Source organism: Vulpes vulpes, unplaced genomic scaffold, assembly GCF_048418805.1.
Source record: "Vulpes vulpes isolate BD-2025 unplaced genomic scaffold, VulVul3 u000000652, whole genome shotgun sequence".
Lineage (NCBI taxonomy): Eukaryota > Metazoa > Chordata > Mammalia > Carnivora > Canidae > Vulpes > Vulpes vulpes.
In genome coordinates, this window is record NW_027325771.1 from 1,677,172 (window position 1) to 1,690,939 (window position 13,768).

General features: G+C 60.4%; 1 protein-coding gene across 4 annotated transcripts; it reads right to left on the bottom strand.

Annotated features, from left to right (window-relative positions):
* Positions 1-2,677: 2,677 nt before the first annotated feature.
* Positions 2,678-13,653, bottom strand: TMEM171 (transmembrane protein 171). Of its 4 annotated transcripts, none has more exons than XM_072745397.1 (4): positions 13,589-13,653; positions 8,726-9,429; positions 4,094-4,235; positions 2,678-2,949 (listed from the first exon to the last, which is right to left on the bottom strand). In XM_072745397.1, the coding sequence occupies exons 2-4, from the start codon at positions 9,360-9,362 to the stop codon at positions 2,763-2,765; spliced, it is 966 nt and encodes a 321-aa protein (XP_072601498.1). In that variant the 5' UTR covers positions 9,363-9,429; positions 13,589-13,653; the 3' UTR covers positions 2,678-2,762. The 4 variants fall into 4 exon arrangements, with proteins under 4 accessions (XP_072601498.1, XP_072601499.1, XP_072601500.1 ...); XM_072745398.1 differs by having other exon boundaries at positions 13,604-13,638; XM_072745399.1 differs by lacking the exon at positions 13,589-13,653 and adding an exon at positions 11,853-11,928.
* Positions 13,654-13,768: the final 115 nt, after the last annotated feature.

A 13,768-nucleotide genomic window follows, 5' to 3' on the forward strand; every position in this document is an offset into this window, starting at 1 on the left:
AGAATTAGAGGAATAGTTGAAGAAACTAGGGAGTATTCGCACAATGGGGTACTACATAGCGATACCGCCAAATTAGGCAGATCTCCATCCCCAGGGTCGTTATGGAGAAGGATCATTAGGTGAGAAAAGCAAAGGGCAGGGCAGCGTGTATTTGCATGTGTGCGTGCATGTACACACGCCCATAAAGTACTATATCCTATCCTCTATACTGCACCCACATTGCAACGTATATTACTTTTCATACATAAAATATTATGCATTATATATAAGTATTGTGAAATATATGCATATCGAAAAAGAGCATGTGCATCAAAACAGAAACTAATAAAAGGCATGATGAGTTGGAGGAGTAGGTGGGACGGAGGAGACGAGTCACGGATGGAACCAGGGTCTCTCCATGTCCACCTTTTAATATAGTATATGTTTTATGTGTTCAGAAATAAAATTAAATTGGGGTGCCTGGGTGGCTCAGCTGGTTGGGCATCCCACTCTTGATCTTGGTTCAGGTCATGGTAAATATTAAAAAAAATAAATTAAATCCAGAAGCAAAATTAATTTTAATATTAAATATAAATGGGGATAAATGACCCCAATCATGCATCAGATTAGCAACAGGAAGAAAAATAATTGTTTCAGTGACCTCTGATGCACGACCCTAAGTTTACGTTTGGGCTTAATGAAATACACATTTTTTAAGGATTTAAAAGGCTCCAAAAACTCTTTTACTTCGTTCCGTCATTTTGATAGCGGTAGTAGAACTGAAGTGCAGTTGGAAAGGAGAAGGAGCCCCAGCCAGCAACCTGCTGCAGGAGGAGCGGCCACCTCTCGGCGCTGGAGCGTGGTCCTAGGTCCTTTCCGGGGCTGAAGGGGGCACCCCAGAAACAGGCCGGGGGGACAGAGTGGGGGGCTGCCCCGGGCACGTGTGAGGGCACGCCGGCCCCTTCCCAGGACACAGACCTTGGGCGGGGGGGGGGGAGGGGTGATGTTGGGCTCTGCCGAGGGCACCCAGGGCTGCGATAACTTGTCGTGCCGTCGAGCGTAACGTGGCCTCATCCTGCGTCCACCACCCTCCGGCACCCACCACCCTGCTGCCTCCACCACCCTCCTGCGCCCACCATCCTGCTGCCTCCACCACCCCCTTGCGCCCACCACCCTCCTGCGCCCACCACCCTGCTGCCTCCACCACCCTCCTGTGCCCACCACCCTCCTGCACCCACCACCCTGCTCCCTGGCCCAACAGCCGTCCTTTCCCCAAGGGCAGACCGGCGCCCGCGGACTTCTGGTTGCATTTTCATTTCATGGGCTTATAAGGTAAAAGCCCTCGGTTACAGACCCCCCCTCCCCCGCCCCCCCCGCCCGAGCCTCTGGAAGGTCTTGGTCCAAAACGGAGTCAGTCTACCTAGAAATTTCAGCTTAATCATTTCAAACAAATAACAGCAGAAGGAAGTGGTAATCATCTACCTGGGGTTCTAATTTTAAAATGTGAATAATTAACCTTCCAGGAAAGGAAAAAAAAAAAAAAGCAGCCAAACCTTAAGAGCAGTTGAATCCAGTAAGTGTCGCCATCCAGGGGCAGACGGCAGCAGAGGCCGCCCCCCACTTACCGCGGGCAATTCTCAGGGACGTGGTCGCGAGAGGCCAGACTGGAGCGTTCATGTCCGGGTCCCACCCTCAGGCCCCTGCCCTCTGGGCCACGGAGAGGCGTCCAGAGGTGCCACCTGCGCCGCCCCAGCGGGGCCACCCCCATGCGCCTGCTACCAGTGCGCATTTCCTGCAAGTCAGTTTGTCACGCAGAACCGCCAGCGCAGCTCCCTCTGCTGCGGGCGGGAGCTGAGCCCTGGCCGGCGCCCACCGGCACCCAGGCCTCTGCCGGTGGGTGGGTGGCAGTTGGGCAGCGGGGCCCAGGACACTGCAGCAGAGGCGCGTCCTTCCCGTGCCCCCCCCCCCCAGGAGTCCAGTTATCCCAGCGGCCCACACATCCCACCCTGGGGGCGCCTGCCCCCCGCCCCCGCGATGGTTATCGGCTGCCCTTGGCTCAGGTCATGACCCCGGGCTCCTGGGTTCCAGCCCCAAGTCGTATTGGGGCCCCCTGCTCAGCAGGGGGGCTGCTTCTCCCCGTCCCTGTGCCCCTCCCCTGCTCCTGCTCGCTCTCTCCGTGTCAAAAAGAAATACAATTTTAAATTTAAAAAAATAAGAAATTCATCTTCTGAAAGTGTCACTGCACATGCACGACAGAAGAAAGAAAGGGGATGGGGGGAGGACAAAAGAGAGGGCAGGGAAGGCCAGACCGGGGCCTGGGAGCACAGCGTGGGGCGGCGGGGGGGGAGGGGACGGTGGGGTCAGAGGGGGACAGCAGGGGCAGCGGGAGGTGGCAGGAGGATGGTGGGGGGACAGCAAGGGGACGGCAAGGGGACAGTGGGAGGACAGCAGGGGACAGCGGGAGGACAGCGGGGGGACAGCACCAGCCAGAGGGTTTCAAAAGCCGGTCCCACAGTTCGGCGGCAGCGCCCTTGGGACACGAGTTATGCAGCGGCAGAGCCGTGGCTTCTTCATCCACCGACTCAAACTAGGGAACAGGCTGCGGATGGGCCAGGCCACCGCCCGAGCACAGCCTGTTCCAGAACCTTCCCTTGGGGCCGATGCCGCAGTCCCAGGGAAATCAGGATGGAGCCAGTGCCGTGGTATTTTTTTTCTTTTTATTAAAAAACAAATTAAATAAAATAGCCATCAGTTTTCCAGAAAACGGAAGCGGAGTGCACGGCTCACGGCGCGGCAGGCCCGGAGCCCAGGGTTGGCGTCGAGGCGGCTGCCGTTTCCTTCTCCTCGTACCTGGGAGGCAGCTCGGGGGGTGGGAGGGTGTTGGGGGCCGCAGCAGCCCCGGAAATGGTGTATATGGATTCGCCATGCGCCTCGGGGGCCACGCCCTGGAGCCCAAGAGCTGGGGTCCGACTGAAAAGGAAGGAGAAGGGGGGACAGGTCGGGCCCCAGGACGCACCTGAGAGCGGCGCTCTCGGCCAGCGGCAGCTTGTGCACCTCTGGGGCCGTGGCGACACACACACCTGGGTGCCCCCCCCCCCGCCCTTCGGGTCACATTAGAGACCTCACCCCCCTGCTGCCCTTGTCATGGGGGAGTCCGTGGGGAGCCTCGTCTGGCCTGGGTTCAGGCCTGGTCTCCGCAGGCTACCGTGGGGACGCGGGAGGCAGACGGAGGCCAAGGCAAATGAGTTAGGAGGCCAGGCCCGGGCGGGAGCTTCCAGAACGCGCCACCTGGACCAAGGTCCTAGCCCCCGAGCCCCGTGTGCACCTGCGGTGGGCCCCGCTCCCCCTACTGCAGTGACAGAAATCACACGGTGGCAGGGACCAGGGCCGTGGGTAGGCTAACAGGCCTTCACCGAGGGCTTGGGGAAGCTCATGGTCGGAGAAAAGAACAGAAAAATCCCCAAGAGGATCACGCAGCCGTGCGGAGCCTCCGTCCCCTGTCCGGGCAGGACGATCCCATCTGTGCCCCTGCAGCCCCCACCCCGTTTGTCCTGCAAGAGGAATGCGAGCCTTCGGACGTGGAGGGGCGGGTGAGGCGGCTGCCACCCCAGCCCTGCTCGGGTCCTACTCCCAGGGCACCCGGGGGGGTCCGCAGTGAAGCCTCTGCTTGGACTCAGGCCGTGACCCTGGGGTCCCAGGATTGAGTCCCGCGTCGGGCTCCCTGCATGGAGCCTGCTTCTTCCCATGACCCCCATGTCTGTCTCCCCGTGACCTAACATGGCAAAGCCCAACATGGCCCGGGGCACCCCAAGGCCCGGCTCGGGGGCTCAACACGTGGAGGATCAGCGCAGCCAGGAGGACCTCAAGATGCCTGCACAGGGCTTCATGCTCCACCCGGTGCAACCGCTGTTGTCATTTTTAATGTATGCGCTGCCCCAGAGTTTCCTGAAGGGCGCTCTTCCTGCGAAGGCGATAATCGGGCCGCGCCGTCCTCCGACAGAGCCCCCGGCCTCTGATGTCTGCGCCTGCAGCCTTACAGACCTCACCTGGCCTGGGCTCAGGCCTGAACACGTGAAACGCGCCTACTCGTGAAGTTCAAATGCAGAAGTCTTACCCATAGTTAAAAATACTGTAATACGAAGGTGGATTTTCATCTGGACGCAAACCGTCAGCCCCAGGACTTCGAGTCGCTGCAGGAGCCGAGGACTCGGTAAAGTAGGGCGGTGGCGGCGGCGGGAATAGGATCACGGAGTCACCTAGGGAAACAGCATTCCAGTGAGCATGGCCGAGGAGCAGGCGCACAGCAGCAGGAGCAACGCGGGTGAATGATGCATTGGGCCCGTGAATATAAAAGGTCAAAACACCTAGGCTACCTCCGGAATTTAAACGTGGCCCATCGAATGCGCAGGGGCGGAAAGTGAAGGTGGTGGGGGGTGGGGGGCGACGGGAGCACTGGAGTGAGTGTTCAATGGGGCACTTCCTCCCTGGCGAAGAGAAGCTTCTAGGGGCACCCGGGGGGCTCAGTGGTGAGCGTCTGCCTCTGGCCCAGGGCGTGACCCCAGGGTCCCGGGATCGAGTCCTGCATCAGGTCCCTGCATGGAGCCTGCTTCTCCCTCTGCCTGTGTCTCTGCCTCTCTCTCTTTGTCTCTCATGAATAAATAAAAACAATCTTTAAAAAATAAATAAAAAGAAAAAAGAAGCTTCTAGAACTTGATAGTGGTGATGGTTGCAAACACTGGGAAGGTGCTTAATGTCACTGTACACTGAAAAATACTTATTTTTTTATTTATTTTTTATTTTTATTTATTTATGATAGTCACAGAGAGAGAGAGAGAGAGAGAGGCAGAGACATAGGCAGAGGGAGAAGCAGGCTCCATGCACCAGGAGCCCAACGTGGGATTCGATCCTGGGTCTCCAGGATCGCGCCCTGGGCCAAAGGCAGGTGCCAAACTGCTGCACCACCCAAGGATCCCTGAAAAATGCTTTAAATGGTGAATTTTATGTTACATTGACGGTACCACAGTTCCTTCCAGCAGCGAACCAGTATTTCCTTTTTTTTTAAATAATTATGTTGTTATGATGAAGATATTTTTAATATTTTTTAAATTTTTTATTTATTTATGATAGTCACACAGAGAGAGAGAGGCAGACACACAGGCAGAGGGAGAGGCAGGCCCCATGCACCGGGAGCCCAACGTGGGATTCGATCCCGGGTCTCCAGGATCGCACCCTGGGCCAAAGGCAGGCGCCAAACCACTGCACCACCCAGGGATCCCGAACCAGTATTTCCTGATGGGCCTGAGCTAGACCCCTTGGTGAAGTGCCCTCGCCCTCGGGCGCCTCCTGCTCCAAAGCTTTCCTCATCCTCAACTTAAGATTTTAAGTCATCACCGCTTGGCAGTTGGAGGAAGCGTGGTTCTCCGGGCGGTGGGAGCCCCCCGGGGAGGAGATGAGGCCCCCGGGTCACTGCCGCCCAGCAGGTGCGCCTCCGGGGCTCTTCCCACCCGGGTCACCACACGGTACAGGCAACAGGCGCTCTCAAGGGAAGCTTGTTTGCCTTTGGTGGGTGGGCTGGACCCTCGGCCTTTCTGTGGCCACGGTTCCCTCCAGACATAGGACATGCTTTGCACAGGAGACACAGACTCCACGTGTAAGCTCTAACTTGCACTCAGGTCCCCATACAGACCCTGCCACGGGGGCTGCCCAGAATATTCTAGACGTGTGGCGGCCCCAGTACGCGGAGGTTTGAGGGTACCTCTCCTCGGCCGGCGGCACCATGGGACAGCTCAGGAAACATGAGGGACAGACGACAGTCATCAGCGCCGGGGGAAGCATCTGCACAGGGGCGCACAGGCCGCTTTACCGCTCCCGGGTTCCCGCCCAAGCAGGCACCGTGACCGCCCCCATCCCTGGGCCCCACCTGCCGCACCTGCCCTGCCCGCCATCCCTAAGTGCACCTGCTGCAGAAGCGGAGACTCGGGTGCTGCTGGGGATGGTGCTGCTCGCGGAGGGACTCCTGCAGATGCCGGGGCACCCCTGCTCCCTGCCTACCCTGCACCCCGGCACCCCTGCCCACCCAAACACAGGTACCCCTGCACCCCTCCCCGCACCCCTGCACCACCACCTGCACCCCTGCACACCGACAAACCTACACCCCTGCACTCCCTGAACGCCTGCATCCCCGCACCCCTGCACCACACTCATGCCCCACACCAACAAACCTGCACCCTGGCACCCCCTCCCACCCCCACCCACCTGAACACAGGCACCCCCGCACCCCCTTCCCACCAACACCCCTGAACCCTGGCACCCCCATACACCGGCACCCCGGCACCCCCTGCACCCCTGAACGGCCGACTAGAACCTCCAATGCACATGCCAACCTAAAGCCAGCTGCCTTCAGTGGTTGTGGGGGTTCATTCTGTTCACAGGCCCGGGCTGGCAGTGAGCCTCCGGAGCAGGCCGGTCACCTCCTCCGCCAACACCCAAGCTCCAGGCCCCCCGCCCCTTGCCTGCCGTCCAGGAGGCCCGTCGGAGCCTCTGCCCATCAGCTCCCACCGCCAGGCCCTGCAGCCTGCTCTCCTTGAAAGCAGTCCCATCCCCTGGGGCGCCCCTTCACTATATCCTGCAGGACTGGAGGCCCCCTGGGTTGATGGCAGACGTCCTCCAGGAAGGGCCACCTCACACCCCTGCACCTGGACCCGGGACTCAGCGCCCAGTGCGCCCACAGCGGGTGGATCCTGTGTCTGGGGAGGAGGCGCGCCCCTTCTGGGAGCAGCTGGACCCTGGGACTGAGCCCAGAATCGCCTCTATCCTCCAGTCCCTCGCAAGGGAGGGCCGACCGTCGATGGACAACGCCTAGATTCTTATCCATTAGGCTAGAGGCAGGACTTCTGAAAATGTAAAGCCTACCCCGAAGTATATCAAAGGAGACCAAGACGAGGAGTTAGGCTGCCAGGTTTGATGGAACTTACAGGGTTAAACAGAAAAGATTTTGCGTGATGGAGCGCCAACCTCGGGAGGAGACCCCCCCGGGAGTCACTGTGTCCCTGCTTTCTGCTGCCCCCAATTCCAGCCATCAGGAGGGAGGCTGGACCCCAAGATCCCCTGATCGCCACCCCAAAGGGCACACATCGAAATGCTCCCAACTCAGAACACCGTGAGCATCAGTGAGCGTATTTACTTGTCCCCTCCACCCCCCATGTTCCCCAAAGAGGACCGAGCACATCTACAACATGGGGTGAGCCCTTAAGTCACGTAACAGCTCCCCGCAACACTGGGCGAAGGATGAAACCAGTGGAAACAGAGTTACAGCCCGGGGCCCGGGGGCCCTGGCCGGTGCTATGCAGGGCCATAGTACCTGTGTGCCCACCTGCCTGGGTTTGGATCCTGGCTCTGCCACTTGCTGGTCTGTGACCCTGGCAAGTTACGTGACATCCCTGCGCCTCGGTCCCTTCATCTCTAACATGGATGTACTGAGGGTACCTGCCTCACTGGGTTGCCGTGGGTGTGAAAAACTGGGAAGTAGCAGCCCTCGAGGAGCACTTGGATGGGTATTTGGTCCCAGAGGGACCCCTCGGTCTGTGTTAGCCGTTATTAATGTATAACCAATATTGCTGTGGTCACCACAAATATATAAATATGCAGTCGGCTGGGAGTTTCAACCCCGGCCCCAGGATTCGTCTGTGAATCCATCTGCCCTCGTGCTCCAAGGTCCAAGGCCAGTGCCACGTGAGGCTGGTGCCAGGAGCTCCCCCATGAGCCCCGCTTCCTGCAGCAGGCAGCCCGGACCAGACGTCTCGCTCACCACGCTCCTCTGGTGCCTGCGTGGCCTCTGCCCCTAGAGCTCCCGGCCTAGCCCTTTAGAGGTCAAGGCTATGGTTTCAGAGCTCTTCCCTTGCAGAAGTAGGAGATGGGGGGGGAGTGATTTTTCAAAAATGAGCAGCAATGGGGTTTCTCCTTTGTGTGAAACTGAGGCCAAGGCCACCGGGGCAACAGTGACCCACTCTTCTGCAGAACCCAGAGAACACAGAAGTCAATTCTTGACATTCCGTGGGGGAAAGAAGAGACAGGTGCGATCACATTTCCTCTTTCTCTGTGCCACCGTTTCCAAGCTTCGCCTCCACCCCGAGGCCAAGGATAACGTCATAGAAAATGAACAATGTGGGAAACGGTGCAGATAGCCCTCGCCCCCAAAACACAGAAGATGGGCAGACTTGGGGATACAGAATCCTAGAACGCCAGTGCTGCCAGGAATCGTCGCAACGCTCATCTTACAGCCACAGAAACCAAAGCCATAAGAGGTTACAGACTTAGGAAGGACAGCCAGCTGGGGACATCCTGGGACGGGACCCCACACGACCAATACGACGCACCCTAGGTACCAACGGCACTTGGCAGGCCTCCCAGGTGGCCGAAGGCTCCCAGGCTATCCTAGTACCTTCTCTCACGTTCCTCTTCATTTGTTCTGTGACCTCAGTCCAGGTCATGACTTCATGTCCCAAAGCTCTTGCTCAAGTAATTAATAAGGAAGTGCTAGAAGGAGATGATGGGCATGCACTAGGGTTCTCCTGCGGCTTCTCACGGCGGCAGCGCTGTGCACGCACACATGTGTGCACCTGCGAGCATGTGTGTGTGAGAGGGACGGAGAGAAGAGAGAAAGTAGGCCAGAGCGAGGGCCACCCAGTGAAGCCCTGATGCAACCGCCACCGTGATACTTTCGAGCACAGGACCAACAGCCACGTACCTACGGTGACCTGGACGGGCTCCAAGCTCCGGATCTGCGGGTCCTCACTTTCGGAGGCATCCTGGCCCTCATGCAGGTTGCTTCTCTTCACGTGGGCCACCACAAAGAAACACAACCCCATGAGTACAATCAGGGGCCCCATGATCTGCAGGGACAGGAATCCACACATCTGCGGCTCCGTGTCGGCAGAGTCCGTCTCGTTCAGCGCTTCCTGCGCCCAGTCTGAGCCACAGCCGGGGACCCAAATGCCCAGGATGCTGATGAGCATGCCACTTGTCAGGAACAGAAACCCGAAGATGAGGCACTGGACAAACTGGCGGCTCTCCCCACAGAGGAAGGCTCGGTCGGGGTCCGCCGGACTGCCCCGCAGGCGGCTCTCCCGGAGCTGAAGCCGGGCCCGGGAGCGGGCCAGGATCACGGCCCCCAGCCCTACCGCGGCACAGGCCGGCCCAGCGACCTTCAGCACCACACTGCAGTCCTGGAAGATTCTGTACTGGCATGCCTGGAACCCAAAGATGGACAGCAGCACCCCCACACACAGCAGCATGGCACCAAAGACAAAAAGGAAGAAGATGAGCTTGCTGACACACCTGTCGCGCTGGGCCCCGTCTGGCTCCGCAGCAGCCACGGGTGACATGGCCAGGAGTGGCCCCTTGCCCAGAACAGCGGGACGGACTGCCTTCCCTCCGGGGGTCTCACCAGCTCTGAAAATATAACCGATACCAAATTAAGGTGGGCACAGGTGTCCTGACCCGCCCTGGCCATTTCAGAAATCACACTGGGATGAAATCACAGGGAGCAGAACTCCATGCAAATGATACAATGAGTTGGTCCATGAGTCAGAAGCACTGGCATTCAGAAACTCCTGAATATGCCATTTTACAAAGATATTTAAGAAGAGGAAATGCAATTACCAGACACCTAAGAGTGTCTTTAAAAAAAAAAAAAAAAAAAGCAATGACAACAAAGCCCATACAACAAAAGTAGCTGGGTGTGGCTCTTCCTGTTATGAGTCTTACAAACTCACTTCCCCGGGCAAACAAAACAAAACAAAAAACCCCACAAAGCAATGGTGAGTGTGAGGGAAGAACTGCAGGGATTATTTCTGATTTACGGACGTCCCATGTTTCATCACAGCTGTTCTATTTCCAAATCGATAAATCTCGGTTAAGTAGCTAACTTCCCGTTTCCTGCTTCAGGCTGCGGCAGCTTTCCATTCCCTGTTTTCTTCTAAGGCTGGGATACCCCCCCCCGGAGGCCCAAGTCCAGCCCTTTCCTAGGAAGGGGAGGGCGGTTCGGGAACACGACACAGTGGGCTTGGTGGGTTTTAAGTTAACTCTGTCAAAATGTGACTCTTGAGTTCTCACACAGGTGCTGGGGCTGCCCGGGGTCTGAAATCTGACCGGGCTGGGGGGACCCCGGGGAGCCTGGCACCGCGGGTCAGGTGCTGCCTCTGTGTGTGGGTCACCTCTCGCATACCCTCCTGCAACGGGGCCTCACACTTCCACAAAAGCATTTAGTCTCAGTTAAAAGTAAGCAGCCGATCAAATCACCAGTTAAAAGCACTAAACACAACAGAACTTGACTTTGAAGGCAGAGTATAAGTGAAATCCAGTGGGGAGGCCCCTCCCACCAGATCACCCAAGGCCCTGCTGCTGTCACCATATAATCACAGGAACCCAAATCGGTGGTGATCAGTTGTCTAGTTTCTGCAGGTTGCCTTTATCACCTTAGGTAACCTGTCTTACCCTGATGGTGGGATATTTCACCAGGACCCTTCAAGTTGGGGCACTGGAAAAGACAATTCGTGTTTGAAGACCATTTGACTTGCTCAAGGGAAGAAAACTTATAATATTCCATCTTTTGTATCCGTCATCACATGCAGGAGCTCAAGGTTGAGGCTGTAAAGCCAAGCAACCCCCCCCCCCCCCCCCCCCCGCAAATCCCGACCATGTCCGAGGAGGGTTGGTTTAAGTAAAGAGAACAAATGGCTGGTTGTAGACAAGGAAGTACTTTTCCAGGAAAAAATGTAATGGTATCAGAAGGAAGTTGGAGAAGAAGGAAATATAGGAGGGAAATGAGCTTCCAGGTTAAACCTGGACAGACTGTGTGTAAAATGGGATAAGGGCGGGTGGGGGTAGGTGGTAGAGCCTCTGCCTTCAGCTCAGGGCATGATCCCAGGATCTGGGGATCAAGTCCTGCATCAGGCTCTCTGCAGGGAACCTGCTTCTCCCTCTGCCTGTTTCTCTGCCTCTTATGAATAAATAAAAATCTTAAAAAAAAAAAAAAAGATGGGATAAAGCTGAGACAGACACTTAAAATACTGCACTAATTTAAAAACCAGAAATCTGAGTCCTGTAATCTCTGTTACTGGTTCCACAGATAAGGGTGATTCTCCGCTACAAAGTCCTATCAGGAATTCATTGAATTCCTGGTACCTTCAACTCTGAAGCGAGTCACAAAGGCTTCCAATGTCTTTATTTTTTTTAAGATTTTATTTATGAGAGGTTATTTATGAGAGGAGAATTCATGAGAACACACAGAGAGGAGACAGAGAGAGGCAGAGACCCAGGCAGAGGGAGCAGCAGGCTCCACGCAGGGAGCCCGACGCTGGTGGGACTGGATCCCAGGACCCCGGGGTCACGCCCTGAGCCAAAGGCGTTGCCAAACCACTGAGCCACCGGGGCTGCCCAGCTTCCAGTATCTTAAGGCAAATTCCCCAAATACTGGTAAAGTAAGAAGAAGCCTAAAGCTGGACCTGGAGCTCTTTTCCATGGACAAGCGGCCTGGACGGCAGCCACACGTGCGGCTCCCCCGTCCAAGTGGCCTGTGGGTCTGTCCGTGTGTCCGTGTCCCAGGGCGCACCCTCCACAGGTGCCAAGTCCAGGCTTTGCCGAGTACCGACCTACGTTTGCTCTCCCCGAGGCCAGGGCCCGCTCCGCAGCACCGTGTCCCGAACCCGCACAGCTCACCTGCCCGAGGCTCTGCTGCCTTGGGGTACAGGGGGGCCCAGAAGTCTCCCCGGACCGGGCTCGGCGCGCCGGCTCCGCAGGTTCGGCTCCGTCCTCCGCGGGGCGCCCCGCCCGGCCCCCGCCCGCAGCCCGGCCCGCGGGGACCCAGCGCTCACCTGGGCTGCGGCCTGAGCGACCTGGGCCCCGGGCGGGGCGGCCTCGGGGCGGCGGCCCTCACCGCAAGCTCCCACCTGCGCGTCGGGCCGCGGAGGGCGGGCCCCGGACTGGCCGGCGGAGGCCGCGCCGGGAGGGCGGGGCGGGGCGGGGCGGGAGGGAGGGAAGGAGGGGGGAGCGGGGAGGGGGGAGCGGGGAGGGAGGGAAAGGGCGGGAGGGGGGAAGGAAGGAGCGGGGAGGGGGGAGCGGGGAGGGGAGAGCGGGGAGGGGAGAGCGGGGAGGGAAGGAGGGGGGAGCAGGGAGGGAAGGAGGGGGGAGGGGGGAGCGGGGAGGAAAGGAGGGGGGAGCGGGGAGGGGAGAGCGGGGAGGGGAGAGCGGGGAGGGGAGAGCGGGGAGGGAAGGAGGGGGGAGCAGGGAGGGGGGAGCGGGGAGGGAAGGAGGGGGGAGGGAGGGAAAGGGCGGGAGGGGGGGAAGGAAGGAGTGGGGAAGGGGGAGTGGGGAGGGAGGGAGCGGAGAGGTAGGGAGGGAAGGAGCGGGGAGGGGAGAGCAGGGAGGGAAGGAGGGGGGAGCAGGGAGGGAAGGAGGGGGGAGGGGGGAGCGGGGAGGGAAGGAGGGGGGAGCGGGGAGGGGAGAGCGGGGAGGGGAGAGCGGGGAGGGGAGAGCGGGGAGGGAAGGAGGGGGGAGCAGGGAGGGGGGAGCGGGGAGGGAAGGAGGGGGGAGGGAGGGAAAGGGCGGGAGGGGGGGAAGGAAGGAGTGGGGAAGGGGGAGTGGGGAGGGAGGGAGCGGAGAGGTAGGGAGGGAAGGAGCGGGGAGGGGAGAGCGGGGAGCGAGGGAAGGGGCAGGAGGGGGGAGGGAAGGAGTGGGGAGGGGAGCAGGGAGGGAGGGAAGGGGCGGGGAGGGAAGGGGGGTGGGGAGGGAAGGAGGGGGGAGCGGGGAGGGGGGAGCGGGGAGGGGAGAGCGGGGAGGGGAGAGCGGGGAGGGAAGGAGGGGGGAGCAGGGAGGGGGGAGCGGGAGGGAAGGAGGGGGGAGCGGGGAGGGAAGGAGGGGGGAGGGAGGGAAAGGGCGGGAGGGGGGGAAGGAAGGAGTGGGGAAGGGGGAGTGGGGAGGGAGGGAGCGGAGAGGTAGGGAGGGAAGGAGCGGGGAGGGGAGAGCGGGGAGCGAGGGAAGGGGCAGGAGGGGGGAGGGAAGGAGTGGGGAGGGGAGCAGGGAGGGAGGGAAGGGGCGGGGAGGGAAGGGGGGTGGGGAGGGAAGGAGCGGGGAGGGGGGAGCAGGGAGGGGGGAGCGGGGAGGGGGGAGCGGGGAGGGAGCAGGGAGGGGGGAGCGGGGAGGGAGGGAGGGAAGGACGCGGAGGGAGCCCGACCTGGCCGCCTCGGGGACCAGCGCACCCGGAATCCGGGCAGAAGGAGCGCCCGCCCTCCTGGGCGCGCAGCCGCGGGACGTGGGGGGGCGGCGAGGGGCTCCGGGGTGCGGGCGGGGGCGCAGCCGGTCCCTCTGGGCGCCCGACCCGGGTGCGGGGGGCGCAGCGCCCGCTGGGGCCCGGAGGCCGGGCGGGTGGGGCCCTCCTGCCGCCCCGGGGACCCCGCGGCCGAGCCCGGGGCAGGCCGGCTCCAGCGCCGCCGCAGGCCCTCGCGGGGCCGCCCCCCTCTCCGCGCCGGGACCCCTGCGGCCCCGGGTGCCCGCACAGCCCAGCCGGCCGCGGCTCCCCGGCCCGGAGCCCGGAGCCTCGGGATGGGCTCACCTGGCGCCGCGTTACCTGGAACCTGCCGGCCCGCAGCAGAGGTCGGGGCGCCGTGGCGGGGAGTCGGGGCCCAGCCCGGTGCACCTGCGCGGGGCGGCGGGGGGGGGGGGGGGGGGGGGCGTGAGCCGGGAACCTGCCGGCCCGCAGCAGAGGTCGGGGCGCCCTGGAGGGGAGTCGGGG

Excerpts from the sequence above, each read along its gene's own strand:
- TMEM171 (XM_072745397.1), bottom strand. The coding sequence starts at position 9,362 with ATGTCACCCGTGGCTGCTGCGGAGCCAGACGGGGCCCAGCGCGACAGG. Across the intron at positions 4,236-8,725 it reads GCCCGTCCAGGTCACCGTAG|GTGACTCCGTGATCCTATTC; the intron begins GTACGTGGCTGT and ends CTGTTTCCCTAG. Across the intron at positions 2,950-4,093 it reads TACAGTATTTTTAACTATGG|TCGGACCCCAGCTCTTGGGC; the intron begins GTAAGACTTCTG and ends CTTCCTTTTCAG.